We start from the raw sequence: 15,086 nt of genomic DNA, 5'->3' as shown, positions 1-15,086 counted from the left end.
AACCAACATCTCGAGTACCATGGAGATATCTCAATATCCACTTAGCTGCTTGCCAATGCTCTTTACCTGGATTATGCATATATCGACTCACCATGCAAACTGCATGAGCAATATCCGGTCTAGAGCATACCATTGCATACATCAAACTACCAACCAAATTTGCATATGGTATATTTTTCATTTGCAGCTTCTCTTTATCAGTTTTAGGACATTGTAGAGAACTCAATTTAAAATGAGGAGCCAAAGGGGTACTAACCGGTTTGGTTGAATCATGAACTCCAAACTTTCGAATCAACTTCTCAAGGTATTGTCTTTGATTCAAACTGATCAAACCCTTCGCTCTATCTCTAGTGATCTCCATGCCAAGGATCTTCTTCGCTTCACCAAGATCCTTCATCTCAAACTCATTCTTCATTTGTTTCTTCAATTTCTCAATCTCTTCAACATTCTTTAAGGCAATCAACATATCATCAACATATATCAGTAAATAAATGAAAGACCCATCTTGCAACTTCTTGAAGTACACACAATGATCATATTGACTTCTAGAATAATTTTGGCCTCTCATAAATTTATCAAACCTCAAATACCATTGCCTTGGAGATTGCTTCAAGCCATAAAGTGATTTCTTCAATTTGCAAAACAAATTCTCCTTCCCTTTCATTGTATACCCATCCGGTTGACACATATAGATCTCTTCATTCAAATCACCATGTAGGAAAGCCGTCTTCACATCAAGTTGCACAAGCTCAAGATCATACTGTGCAACAAGAGCTAACATAATGCGAATTGAGGAGTGCTTCACAACCGGATAAAAGATTTCATTGTAGTCAATGCCCTCCTTTTGTGCCCTTTAGCAACTAATCTTGCTTTGAATCTCACATTGCTTTTCTCATCAGCATCTTCCTTCTTGGCATACACCCATTTGCAACCGATAACTTTCTTGCCCTTAGGCAATTTAGCTAACTCCCAAGTCTTGTTCTTCAAGAGAGAATTCATCTCATCACCCATGGCATTGCACCACCTCTTCTTCTCCTCACTCTCAATAGCTTCCTCAAAATTGGATGGAATCTCTTCAGTGATAATAGGAAGAGCAAAAGAAACATAGTCATTATACCGAGCTGGCTTGGTAATTTGTCTCTTTCCTCTGTTCTTGGCAATAGACTCTTGAGGTGAAAATTGCTCTTCAACTTGAATAGAATCTTCAAGTTCAAATTCTTCAACATCCTCATGGTCTCCCACTTCTTCACTTGTAGTGGCTTCGATATCAGCGGAAATAGGATTTGAAGTACCAGAGGCAACTTTCTCAAGCTCCACCTGTTGGACATCTTTCACATTCTTCTCAGAGACTTTGTACATACTTTCTTCGTCAAATGTCACATCTCTACTAATTACCAGTTTCTTCATCTCTGGACACCACAACCTATAACCTTTGACACCACTACTAAAACCAAGAAAGATAGTCTTTTTGGCTCTAGGATCAAGTTTATTTTCAGTCACATGAAAATAAGCAGGTGAACCAAAAATACGGATATAGTCATAATCAGAAGAAGGTTTTCCAGTCCATACCTCTATTGGTGTCTTACCCTGAACAACAGCTGAGGGTAATCGGTTGATGATGTGACATGCATAATTAACTGCCTCTGCCCAAAATGACTTGCTTAAACCCGACTGAGACAACATACATCTAACCTTCTCAAGCAAGGTTCGATTCAATCTTTTTGCAACTCCATTTTGTTGTGGAGTTCCCCAAACACTAAAATGTCTCACAATTCCTTCCTCTTTGCAAACTTTAAAGAAAGGATCGGATGTGTATTCACCACCATTATCCGATCTCAAAATTTTAATCTTTCTCCCAGTCTGGTTTTCAACCATTTTCTTCCAACCCAAGAAAATGCTTAACACCTCACTCTTGTGCTTCATAGTGTAGACCCAAGACCTTCTTGAATAATCATCAACAAAGGTCATGAACCAATGTCTACCACTCAAAGAGGGAGTCTTTGTAGGACCCCAAACATCCGAATGCACATAATCAAGAATGCCCTTCGTCTGATGTACAGCAGTACCAAACTTCACTCTACTTTGCTTCCCCAAGACACAATGCTCGCAGAAATCAAGCTTACAAGTCGTGGCACCTTTTAGAAGACATTGTTTCACAAGCCCTTGTAGAGCTTTCTCACCGGCATGGCCTAATCTCATATGCCACAATCTAGTAGTATCTGAATCAGATGTGTCCATATTTTCAGAGACTACAGATGCTTCACCTGTCACAGTGCTTCCCTGCAATAAATACAAATGGCCACATCTAGGAGCTTTCATCACAACAAGTGCACCATAAGTAACTTTCAATGTCTGTCCATCTGAATGAAACCTGAAACCCTTAGATTCCAAAGTACCCAAAGAAATAAGATTTTTCTTCAAATTCGGTACATACCGAACACTTGTCAACTCTTTAACCATGCCATCATGCAACTTCAAACGAACTGTACCAATCCCTTTTGTTGTGCAAGGATTGTCATCTCCCATGAACACAACGCCACCATCAAACTCTTTCAAGCTTGAAAACCAATCCTTGTGAGGAGTCATATAATGAGTACAACCCGTATCCAACACCCACTTAGTAGCACAATCAAATGATGAGGAAGTGGTTAAAGCAAAATCAGAAAAATCTGTTTCAACCTCAGCAACATTAGCTTCAGAACTTTCTTTGCCTTTGGTCTTCAATTTAGGACAATCTTTCTTCCAATGGCCCTTATTACGACAAAAGGCACATTCATCCCTTTCCAAAGGTTTTCTACCTTTAGAGTTTCCTCTAGGTCGAGACTGTGATTTTTTCCTACTAGAAGATGATCTCCTCTCCGATGATCTACCTCTAACAAATAAAGCTTCAGAGGTACTATCATGATTTTTATCTCTATGCCTCATTTCATAATTCATCAAGGTATTTGACACATCTTCAAATTTCACAGTTTATTTACCATGCATAATAGTGGTAACAAAATGCTCATAAGAGTCCGGCAAGGAATTTAACAATATTAAGGCCTTATCTTCATCCTTAATATCCTCATCTAAATTTAACAAGTCGGCAATCAACTTATTAAAAGCATCAAGGTGTCTAATCATTTTTGTACCTTCTTTGTATTGAAAGCGGTAGAGCTTTTTCTTCAAGTGTAGCCGGTTCTCTGCACTCTTCGTCATATACTTGTCTTCCAATTTTTGCCACAACACACTTGCTATCGTCTCTCGCATCACAAAATACTTCTGAGTTTTTGCAAGGCACAACCGAATTGAAGAGCAAGCCCACAAATTTAATTTCTCCCATTCCGGCTTCGACATAGCTTCTGGCTTCTCTCCCAAAGCGGTAAGTAGATCTTGTTGAGCCAACACATCTTTGACCTCACATTGCCACATTCCGAAGTTGTTTGTACCATCAAACTTTTCCACTTTGAACTTTGCATTTTGCACCGTAGTTCTTGCAAACCCGGAGCTGCTTCCAAAAGGATTTTCATCTTGCCCGTCTGACATCTTTGGCAACTAGACAGTACCCAAGAGCAACCAGTGCTCTGATACCAATTGTTGTGCTAGGATAGCACCAAACCCGTTGGAACCAACTCAAGCTAACCCACAGGAAATTTATCAAATGAAAATGCAAGAACAAAATATAAAAGAACACCAAGATTTTAACGAGGTTCCTCAACAGTCAGTGTAACTGGAGTACATCCTCGGAGCAGTAGGAGCTCACCCAATAATCCACTATCAACCAAATGGGAGTTTACAAAGTGTTGGCGATCTCACAACCCAAATAACCCAATACACCCAATAACTCTCACTCACCAAAGAAACAAATAGAGAGGGAAATATAGTGAATAATTTCCTCTCTATACAAAGCTCAAAGCTAATACACAAATACAACTTTGATTGAGCGAGTACCAACAAAGAAATATTATTTTCTGGATTCACCACTGACTAGTTTGTTTTTGCTTTCTCCTCAACGTGAGTTTAATTTGGGCTTAATTGTACTTACTGGTGGCCTCATTTTTTATCAATTAATTAGTTAGCAACAGTGAGATATACATTTAGGGTTAGCATTGACTTAATCTCCATGCTTAAGAGAATTGAATTGATGATAATAACCTTTCGCCAGATGCCTGCTTATGCTCAAAACCGTAAACCAATATGGTAAACACGTTGACGTTGAGCCTTCTAAGCCATTCACACTGAGTAAACCAATATGGTAAACCACCCGTTAACTTGGGCCTTTCAAGCCAGCCATACTCAGTGATGCACCATGTGAAATATGTTTGCAGGGCTCAAAATGCCTTTTTTTTTTCTTTTTTTTTTTTTGAAAGCAAAAATGCCTTCTTTTACTATGCAACAACTTCCCAGTATCGTTTTGATTTCTGGTCTTCTTATGGGTTGGGTGTCATTTGCATCGAAAATCTTGCTCCCTGTAGTTTGGCCCAAGTTCGACTTTGGTCCTTCTAGTTTCTATCGTCATGTTGTAGTTTACTACTTGTTGCAATCTAAGGGGTAGTTTGGGGGTGAGGTGCTTAAAAAAAAACACACATGAAAAAAAGCTGTGAGGGTTTTAGGTGTTTGGTAAACTGAAAAAAAAAAGGGCTTATTTTGGAAGCTGCTGTGAGAATAAGCTGAAATCAAAGGAAAAAGTTGAAGCTGCTATTTGCAGCTTTGGAAAACTGGCTTTTTTTCAAAGCACACGGAGCTACAGTGCTCCTTTAATAAAAAAACACACTATCAGACTGCTTTTTTTTTCCAAAAGCACTTTTACAAAAAAGTTTACCAAACACTCTGCTAATTTATTTCACAGCCGCTTATTCTCACAGCACAGCCGCTTATTCTCACAGTAGTTTTTTTTCAAAGCACAGCAATACCAAACCAGCCCTAAGAACAATATTTAAAATGATTTCCGACAGCACGATGTACGATAAACAAGCACGATTCACAAATTCCCAGGATCCTCACAAAGAGGATCTGGATTCGTAATAGTAAACAACAATTAGCATTAACACAAAAGAAGAGATCTCAACCTTGTACATTATTCTGAGTTAATTACATGATACAGTTGTTTTGTTAACAAAAAATCTTCTTATGCACTTTTTGAGATTGTTATTGAGCAACATTTAAATTCCACTTATATCGGGCAATTCTATTATAAAATACATTGATCGACTTCTGCATATACAGAGAGAGGTAAAGGCAAAACCGAGGGAGACAGAACACTCAGGAAGCTCACTTCTCGTTTGGTGACTTTAGTTGTCTTCCGGGTAAGAGAAAGTCCGACGGTAGTAGAAGCAGACAATAACGCTGATGAATAGCAGACAGCAAGCAGAGCACCCCTCAAAGACTGCATTCAGAGATTTTCATATGTTAGTATGCAGCACTAGGTTTAAACAGAAAACAACGGCTACAAGTATGGGCCGGATTATTTTCGAGCACCTTAGCCAGCATCAAAGCATTGTCATTTGCATACTGCAATGAACTCTCCGGGATGTTTTGGATGCCCTGAGCTAGCTCCCACGAAAGAGAAGTAAGGTTGTTACAGGCAAGTATATTTACCAAAAAGCAAAGCTGATTACGGCCCCTATGCTGGCTTTATCTGATGTTAGCTCGAGCTGAAGATCTCCAAACTGCAGTTGGCAACGACATTAATCCACAATTGAACATAGAATAAATGCCTCCCTTGTTACTTGCAACAAGTGCAGTAACATTGTCCACCTTCAGCATCCTGCTTTCCTTCTTTAGTTCATCAGTGACTGTCGATGTTGAACTTTCAGACAGAAGCTTTCCGGTTGTAATCATTACTTTTGCAGTCTGAAAGGGTTCAACAGGATCCAAAAATACAGATAGCTTAGAGATGCATGAAACCTAGTTTTGCATTCTGAAGATAATATAATCGACAATTGCTCCATCAAAATCTTAAGTACTTGGATTTCCATAAAGAAAAAAAGGGAAACTAGTCTTTTCCGGCACAGCTAAATATACGTTTTGAACATCCATATAAATATCTTTTAAAAGGAAAATGGCATGTCATAACTCAGATTAGGAAAATGGCATGTCATAACTCTTAGCCCGTGGCTCTTGATAACCAAGGGAACGATTAAATTCGAGTAATTAGAATAGAGAGAGTAATTTTATGTAAGAAATATTCAAAAATGTTTAGTAAACTATAGTTAATCAGTTTCCAGCCCAAGAAAAGGGTACATCTAATTATTTACCAAAGCATTGACCTAATCAACATATGGAATTTAGTTTTTGCAACCGGCATTCCTCAAGCATATCTACATCAGTGCTGTGATATGCAGATTTTACCCTAAAGATCACACCACCATTTCTGTACCGCTGCAAGGAGCACAATGGGATACATAGCTTTGGGATGTTGTTATTGGAAATGAGAGGAGGCAGATAGAACTTGAATGCATGCTCATGCAGAAAATACAAGCCAAATATATGTACTTCCCTTTTGGATTTATGATCAACTAGAAAAAGGATTGAGCATAGAAATTGAGAATGCCTGTGAAAATGATAAGAAAGTAGCAAAGAAGATGATCATGGTTGCACTGTGGTGCGTACAATTGAAGCCGGCAGATCGCCCTTCTATGAGAAAAGTTGTGGAGATGCTTGAAGGTGAAGTCGAAGACTTGCAAATGCCACCGAAACCTTTCTTCTGTCCCCAAGATATGCCGATGGAGGATCCACCTGATGAGACGGATGTCGAAGAGACATGTAGGCTTACAGATACTGCTATAGAAACGGCTTCCATGGTGCAAGTAAAATGGAGTCCCATATAAGTCTTGTAGTAATATCCCTACATCTTTGGAAAAACTAGAGATTACTCATATAAAGCTTCAATTTTACTGTTTGAAAATTTCTATCAGATCAGCCATTAAAAATTTTGGTAGTTTCGAGAGCAGGGTTTCTTTTAGGCAAGGGAAATGTCTATTACTCGGAAATTTGGAACGAGTTGAAACGGGTTTTGAATCACTTATTTTATGCTAAATTTTTTATAGATACGTAATCCTTCTTAGTATAATGCTGCTCTCCTTGGCATGTGGAGAAGTTTAATGTGTGGCAGTTTGTAATTATGGGAGTATTGTTACAGTGGAATCTCATGCATAGATACGTTTTTTTTTCTTTTTTTTGAGTCGAGCGATAGAGTTAGTAAGTTAGATGTTAGATTAGTTATTGACGAAGTTCAAACTCATACCGTCATACAAGGATACAACACATTTCCATCACAATTGAAAATGGCCACTTGCATGCATAGATAAATTAGTTTTCAAGTTTTAGGCCAATCCAAATTTAAATTTAAGTTTGTGTCCCAAAAACCTCTATTTATGACACATACTTAAGTGGCCTATGTCTGCCTCCAAGAACTTAAGCCCGGCCCAAAAAGTTGTTGTGAAACAAACAAACACGACAAAATGCGGGCCGGTTGAAAATAAGAGTGAGTAATTGATAGTGGATTGCCTCCTGGTTGGATAGGTTTTCCTCCTTTTTAAGTTTAACTTGCGTATTCCGGATTCAAACGCTACCCTCTTCATGGGAAATATTAATATCGCTTGTAATCACGAAACAATATAGTTTTGAATAACAATACTAATATCGCTTGTAATAAGAAGAAAAAAATGTAGTGAACTACAAGGAAAAGTAGAAAAGAAGACCTGAAAGTTGAAACCGATGTATTTGGTATTAAATGCTAGTTTGATATTGTTGTACTTTAAAAAAAAAAATTGTTTCTACTATGTTGTGAGAATAAACAGCAGTAAAATTAAGTTGTTGAGTGTTTGATAAATTTTTTTTTGTAAAAGTGTTTTTAACAAAAAAAAAACAATATCTTAGTGTTTGGTAAACTATTATATAAAATTGTTGTAAATATGTTAAATGACTAAAAATATAAATGATATTTAATGTGGTATAATAATTGCCAATGAGAATAATACAGGTACAAAAATTGTAAATTTGTAAAATATGCGGGACTATACTTGTCATTTGAAAATGTTTTTGTTCACTATGCTTTGAAAAAAAAAACATTTTTTTAGAAGCATGGTAAACTCTACTTCTGATTTTATATATTTTTCTACTATTATTGATAGCATTTAAAAAAAAATTACATCTTTTTATTTTATCGAACACGTTCTAGATTGTTTTAATAAGCTATTTTTTTTTTTAAATACCAAAACTCCAAACCAGCCCTAAAAGGTTCCGAAGACTTTTCAACTTTAATTTATTAATTTGTTGAATATCGGCGTCTCTTTGTCTATTGGTCTAAATGCACCTATCAACTATTATTGTCATTGAATAGTCTGTTCAAAGTCTTCCAAGGAAACTTGTAAGTTATTTCATCCAAACTCCAAACTCCATTGGTGTGAATAATTGGTCAATTAATGCGTTATGTGAAAAGAATACATTTCCCATGAGACCAAATCTTCTGCACTTAAAATGGGTGTGGCCTATCTATGATCTCAATAAGTGTCTGACACGTATTCAATATCTTAATTTTTCTTAATTTTGTTGTCATGAATTTAATATGTGTCAGATACTTATTGTGGCCACAAAGGCCACACCCATTTTAGGTGCATAATATTTGATTTGATCTCATTTCCCATTTGATCTTGGCAGAAATTGTTGTGCGGTTTCTGGATGGACTTGTCAAAATCCTAGCATCATTATGCGTGTTGTGTCCTATTATGAAATTCAAACGTGTCACATGGGTTCAACGCGTTTTGTTTAAACTAGCCTTCATGTAGAAGATATTTTTTGAATCACGACGTGTTATTTGCTACTTATATGTTTTAAATGTATTTATATGCGTAAATTGACAAAAGGAAAGTCAAATATTTGAAGTAAATGAATAATTTTAGATCATGCTAGAAGAAATCACTCACAAGCTAATTAAAGCAGTTGAATTCACATCATAAAATCGATCTCTATAGAATTTACATTAATAATAAAGAAAATAATATTTAATAAACAATTAATTGAATCATATTATTGCTAGCCTATTGTGAGGCTAAACTCATCATCTCTCCTTTAGTGTAGATAATATCGTTCATTTATAAAAATAAAAAAATCATTTGACAATTAATGGACAATCTGGGTCAACACAGCTCGATTCAGAGCCTTAGTGGACAATCCGGGTCGGGGTGTGTCAGTTTGGTATCAGAGCCAATCCCTGGCCAGAAGTGTGCCGACGAGGACGTTGGGCCCCTAAGGGGGTGGATTGTAACATCCCACATCGCCCAACGGAGTGGATTATTTAAGTCTTATATGTATATTCTCATCTCTACTTAGCACGAGGTATTTTGGGAACTCATTGGTTTCGGGTTCCATCGGAACTCCTAAGTTAAGCGAGTTCACGCGAGAGCATTTTCATGATGGGTGACCCACTGGGAAGTTCTCGTGTGAGTTCCCAGAAACAAAACTGTGAGGGCGTGATCGAGGCCCAAATTAGACAATATCGTGCTACGGTGGAGTCAAACCCGGGATGTGGTGGGGGCCCGGGTTGGGATGTGACAAAAAACATATTTTGACCCAAAAGAAATGCAAAACATAATACTAAATTAGTATATGCATATTACATTGTCACATAAATATTACTTCAAAACATAAAAATAAAAAAAATATTTGTCTTTCAAGTATTATGTACCCCAAAATATGAGCCTAATGAAAAAACATTAGTACATTACCACAAAATGCCAAATGTTCAAGGATATGCAAAATTAAGGGAGTTAGCCAAATGTTCAAGGATATGCAAAATGAAGGGAGTTAGTTTTTCATGAGATTTGGAGGGTTTTTAAAATCTAAACGACCATGTAATAATCGTTTAAGTGTAACACACATTAAAGTAAAAGGGTAATATGACCCGATTCGAAATTGACCCGTTAATATTATCAGATAATATGACCCGACCCATTACCCGTTAAAGAAAATATTTTTTAAATTAATAAATAATGAAAATGAAAAACATAATTTGACCCAAAAGAAATGCAAAACATAATACTAAATTAGTATATACATACTACATTGTCACATAAATATTACTTCAAAACATAAAAATTAAAAAAAAAAAATTGTTTTTCAAGTATTATATACTACAAAATAAGAGCCTAATGAAAAATAAATTAGTACATTACCACAAAATGCCAAATGTTCAATGATATGCAAAATGAAGGGAGTTAGCCAAATGTTCAAGGATATGCAAAGTGAAGGGAGTTGGTTTTTCATCAGACTTGTACATTAATGATTATGATTTTTATTTATTTTTTGAACTCCCTTAAAAATAATATTCACAAGGGTTTGTATGGTTTTAAAAACTTAAACGACGATGTGTCCATCCTCAAAGCGTAAAGGGTGCGATCAGTTTACATATTATTTTTATATTTTTCGCACTTGTAAATTAATATTATAATTTTTTTAATGTGTTTGGTATTTTTAAATTACTTGATATTTTATTTTTAATGTGTTTTATAATTTTTTAAATCTCACTTTTTAGTATAAAAATAAATAAATAAGATTTAATTTTTTTTAATTTACATAGAATAATAATACAATAATACATATTTAGAACACAATATATATACTAAGGTTATTGTATTTTATAGTAAATTTTTTTTAATAGTTTAAAAAATTAAAATCATCAAAATAATTTTTTCTTAAAGTGTCGAAACAGTTAACTAGTGTTTCACCTTCGTGTAAATCTGATAAGGATATGCTATTAACGAGTTCTTATCATGTGACCTAATAACGATTCGATTAGTTATCGTGTTTACTTAAAATTCGTTATTTTTCTATTATTTATATATCGTGTTAATAAATCATGTAAAAAATTATCAGGTCTACTTTTCAACTTTAAATTATTAATTCGTTGAATGTTGGTGTCTCTTTGTCTTTTGGGATAAAATGCACCTGTCAACTATCATTGACGTCGAATAGTCTGTCAAAGTCTTCCAAGGAAACTTGTAAGTAATTTCATCCGGAACACTGCCAATACCAGGACCACAATTTCTGACAAAGTGTTCCATACTCCATGACGTGAATAATTGGTGAATTAATGCGTTATATGAAAAAGTATACATTTCCCATTTGGTCTTGGCAGAAATTGTGGTAAATTAATGCGTTATATGAAAAAGTATACATTTCTCAATTGGTCTTGGCAGAAATTGTGGTGGGATTTCTGAGAATTTTCTTCAAATTCTTTTTGTAAGAATTCTGAAAATTCTTTAATTATGTCTATTTATAGTACATGATGCGATCAGTTTTTGTTAAATACTGTTTGTATACAATTTAAAATAAAAAAAATTCAAATGATTTCTGACCTCACGATGTATGATGAATGAACACGATTAAAGATTTCTGGAATCCGAACAAAGAATATCCGGAGATAATCCTCATTCCGATTTCTGGATGAATCTGTCAAAGTCCCGTGTTGTCTCCTACTATGAAATTCAAACATGTCACATGGGCTCAACGCACTTATTAGTTTAAATGATTGTGGACCCTTCATCTTTTTCCAATTAGTTTTGAAGTGGAATACTTACATTGTATTTATAAGAGCGGACTATTCAAGTGTTTGCAACATGTGCTTTCATGTCACTCGATATGTATTATTTATGTGTGCTGCTACACATGAGATAGGGGATGTGTGTTGGGAGCGTAATTTTTAAATTGAGGGCGCGTTTACGTAACCGTAATCAAAATAGAAGAATTGGATTGAGAATGAGTCAGAATCAGATTCCTGTTGAAGCTATTTACTTAATGGTTCTAGAATCGGAGTAAAAATGAAACGAAATTCATATAAGTTGTTTACTAATTCACCTGAATCGGAATATAAATTAATATGATTACTAAAATGCCCTTATTTTTTTTTGTTTTATTTGTTTCCCATATATATTTTTAATAATCTTTTCATTAGTTATTTTTATTAATTTGATTAAAGTGAAGAGTTAGAATGGAAGAGAGAGGGAGTTGTTTATATGCTGGAAATGGTGAGGCGGTGGGTCAAGCGAACAGACCCTCATAATCACAACCCCTCACTTTCATCTTCCCCAGCAGAAGATAAAAACTCATCCCTACCCTTTACCCCCTCTCTTTCATCTTCCCCACTCAACCTACCCCACAATCACCACCCCTCATACCTGCCAAGTATTTCAATTTCAAGATTTTCTAGGTTTTGAGTGATTTCTTCACTGGATCTGTGGGTTTAATATCTGGGGTTTGGGTGATAAATTCTTGAATCCGGTTTGGGGGTTGGGTTTTGTGAGGCAGTGACTGGGGGAGTAAGGCATGGCTACACGCAGAGATGGAAGATGTGGCGCAGGAGCGATCGAAAGGAGTACTGAAGATGAAGGGCATTTTGGGAAGAATAATTTGATTCCGGATGGAGCCTTCTCCCCGGAATCCAAATACTACCTTCGTCCAAGGTAATCCAATTCCAACGATATCAGTAATTGAATTCCTGATTTTACGTAGGGTCCGCAGAACTATGCATTCCGCTTAAGTTGGTAAACAGAGGAATAGTCAGACCCATATGTAAACACGCCCTGAGATATTAAGCTTTGCAGAACAGTTTAAAAGATCTGGCCTTTCTATTCATTGTCAATTGGTTTTACATTCTAATAGACCGTTCTAACCGAAAACATGGTAAAAATGATAATTTACTAGCCACTAGGCAGTAAAATTTTATTAGAAAGCACTTGTAATTGTAGTTTTCGTGCTGTTTTTACAAATATGCAGGACACAACTATTTAGTGTGACTATTTAACTTGACAGTGTTGTTCTTGGTTGATCTGTCTGTGCACTAGTGGAAGCAAATGGATTTGGCGGCATGCTCAAGTTTTCAGAGCCTCCTTCTAGCATTCTAACAACTGCTTTCATGGGAGGGCGATTCACCGGGTACCACTGGATGCACCAAAGTGCCACAATGACTAGTTTCTTAGCAATCTGAGTGTCCTCATCGGTATCTAGCTTCAAATCCAACGCTTCTCCTTGAACGAGACGATTGTAAACCAATTCTGGAAAGTAGACCTCATTGTTGCCAGAAGCAAGAGAAGTCTCCTCCTTCCTAGCTCCAACAATCTCAAGCACCAGCATCCCGAAACTGTACACATCTGACTTGTGTGACACGCTCCCGAAGTTCCCGTTAAACACTTCTGGTGCAATGTAGCCCACGGTGCCTCTAGCAGCTGTCATAGATATGATACTGTCTTCTTTGGAACAGAGTTTAGCCAGACCAAAATCTGAGATCTTAGGATTGAAATCATGGTCTAACAGTATGTTATGAGGCTTGATATCGAAGTGGAGGATCATGCGGTCGCACCCTTGGTGAAGATACTCGATTCCCTTCGCTATACCTTTGACGATGTTATGAAGTTTCTGCCAATCAAACAAAGTGTTATTGGATTGATCTTTAGATGTGATGAAGTTCTCTAGGGACCTGTTTGGCATGAGCTCGTAAAGAAGCGCACGTTTGCCTACTTCGGCAGAAAACCCTAGTAGACGAACCACATTGACATGATGAATTCTGCCAATGGTTCCCACTTCATTAACAAAATCTTCTCCATTTCCTTTCGAGTCACTGACGACTTTTACGGCGACTGGAACTCCATTAATCGGAAGCTCTCCACTGTAAACACTTCCGAAACCTCCTTCACCTAACTTTTTCTTGAATCCATTTGTCATCTTTTTAATATCGGCGTAGGAGTATCTCGTTGGTACGTGAGATTTGTGATCCTTCAGGAACCTTTCAACTTTGAGTTGATTCTCCTTTTCCTGTATGCTATTTGATCGTTTTACAAGGAAAAAAAGTACTACTGCTACCACCGCTGATATAAGAGCAAATGAAGCTACGCTCGCTCCCAAGATAATCGACCTCCTACTTGATGCATGGCCTGAAACTACAAGGAGAAAAGTTAAGCAAAATGAGTTGAAATGAGAAAGCGAAGTAAATTTTTTTCAGGATATATTGTTATCTTGTTATTGCAATTTCTGAAGCGAAATGTAAGGTTGGAGAAGTACCTTTTCGCTGTTGCGAAGAATACCACTGCGAAGGATAGCACTCCAATTGATTGCTGCTGTCACTGAGAAAGCAACCTTGTCCACAGTTTTGGCATGCTGGGAAATTATCCCATGATTCCCATTCAAGCCACGGAAAACTGTCCCAGATACACTTGTATCCGTTGTTATTAGCATCCACTCTTCGTAACGGAAGAGAGAGTTCTCTCCAAGTGCTACAAGTTGGCACAGGCAAATCAGCGACAGAAGCTGATGGTGGAAAAGCCAGAACTTGGTGCCCTGGGACACTGAGACAGCTGATTGGAAAGTAGTGCTCATTGAAGATTGTGGTAAAGTTTTGATCTGTGGAACAGTTTAATAATGTAACGTTTTCTATCTGTGTGGTACGCGTTGAAGTATAGCAATGGAAATACGGGAAATCATAGGACGGGAAATAATCGGAGATATGAAAGAGCTGTGATGAGTCGATGGGGAGGGTAAAGTTAAGAAGGCGTCTGGGGAGGCAACCGTTCGCATCGTAGACGCGAAACTGTTGCGCTTCGTAATCTATTGTTTGTATGGCAAACAGTCCTGATGACGATGAGAGCTGAATCATTGTCTTGTTTTCCAAGCAAGAAACCTCAAAATCTGGATGGCCACAGTGTCGGGGATCGTCTTGTAGGCGAAAGGGAAACTTGATAACGGGACCATCATGCCTACACCGTGAAATTGGGCAGTCAGCGCCATGATCATCGGCTGCAGCTTGGCTTGGTACAACATTAATGGCCGTGGCGAAGAAAATTACAAGCAAGAAAAACAGAGGCCGGAGGAGCAGGCTATCGGTATTCATCTCTACCTCTCTTTCGGCAGAGCCAAAGGCGGTTGTTGCCAAAGTTTTTGCCTTCTTGTAAGTTTATATATTGTTTGGTGTCCACCCATGGCCTTATCACTTTACTAGTCTTGGTCATCTCATCAATACCTGTTTATCCCTGCAATTATGCATTCTTTAAAAGTGCTTTTAGATCACCAAAAACGCTTCTGACTATGTTTGATACACAAAGTTAAAAGTGCTTCGT

The 15,086-nt window shown here is 37.0% G+C and overlaps 1 protein-coding gene and 1 long non-coding RNA gene across 4 annotated transcripts; both read right to left on the bottom strand.

Annotated features, from left to right (window-relative positions):
- Positions 1 to 5,023: 5,023 nt before the first annotated feature.
- On the bottom strand, positions 5,024 to 7,013 carry LOC126617952 (uncharacterized). Of its 2 annotated transcripts, XR_007621599.1 has the most exons (3): positions 6,592 to 6,991; positions 5,458 to 5,832; positions 5,024 to 5,365 (listed from the first exon to the last, which is right to left on the bottom strand). It is a non-coding gene; the product is annotated as an uncharacterized LOC126617952 (long non-coding RNA). The 2 variants fall into 2 exon arrangements; XR_007621598.1 differs by having other exon boundaries at positions 5,458 to 7,013.
- A 5,650-nt stretch (positions 7,014 to 12,663) lies between these two features.
- LOC126618626 (rust resistance kinase Lr10-like) lies at positions 12,664 to 15,001 on the bottom strand. 2 transcript variants are annotated; one of them, XM_050286731.1, is made up of 2 exons: positions 14,035 to 15,001; positions 12,664 to 13,913 (listed from the first exon to the last, which is right to left on the bottom strand). In XM_050286731.1, the coding sequence occupies exons 1-2, from the start codon at positions 14,858 to 14,860 to the stop codon at positions 12,778 to 12,780; spliced, it is 1,962 nt and encodes a 653-aa protein (XP_050142688.1). In that variant the 5' UTR covers positions 14,861 to 15,001; the 3' UTR covers positions 12,664 to 12,777. The 2 variants fall into 2 exon arrangements, with proteins under 2 accessions (XP_050142688.1, XP_050142689.1); XM_050286732.1 differs by having other exon boundaries at positions 12,664 to 13,907.
- Between the last annotated feature and the right edge of the window lie 85 nt (positions 15,002 to 15,086).

This window comes from Malus sylvestris, chromosome 4 (genome assembly GCF_916048215.2).
Source record: "Malus sylvestris chromosome 4, drMalSylv7.2, whole genome shotgun sequence".
Lineage (NCBI taxonomy): Eukaryota > Viridiplantae > Streptophyta > Magnoliopsida > Rosales > Rosaceae > Malus > Malus sylvestris.
The sequence above is the reverse complement of the archived record's forward strand: the minus strand, read 5'-3'. Positions and strand labels throughout refer to the sequence as shown.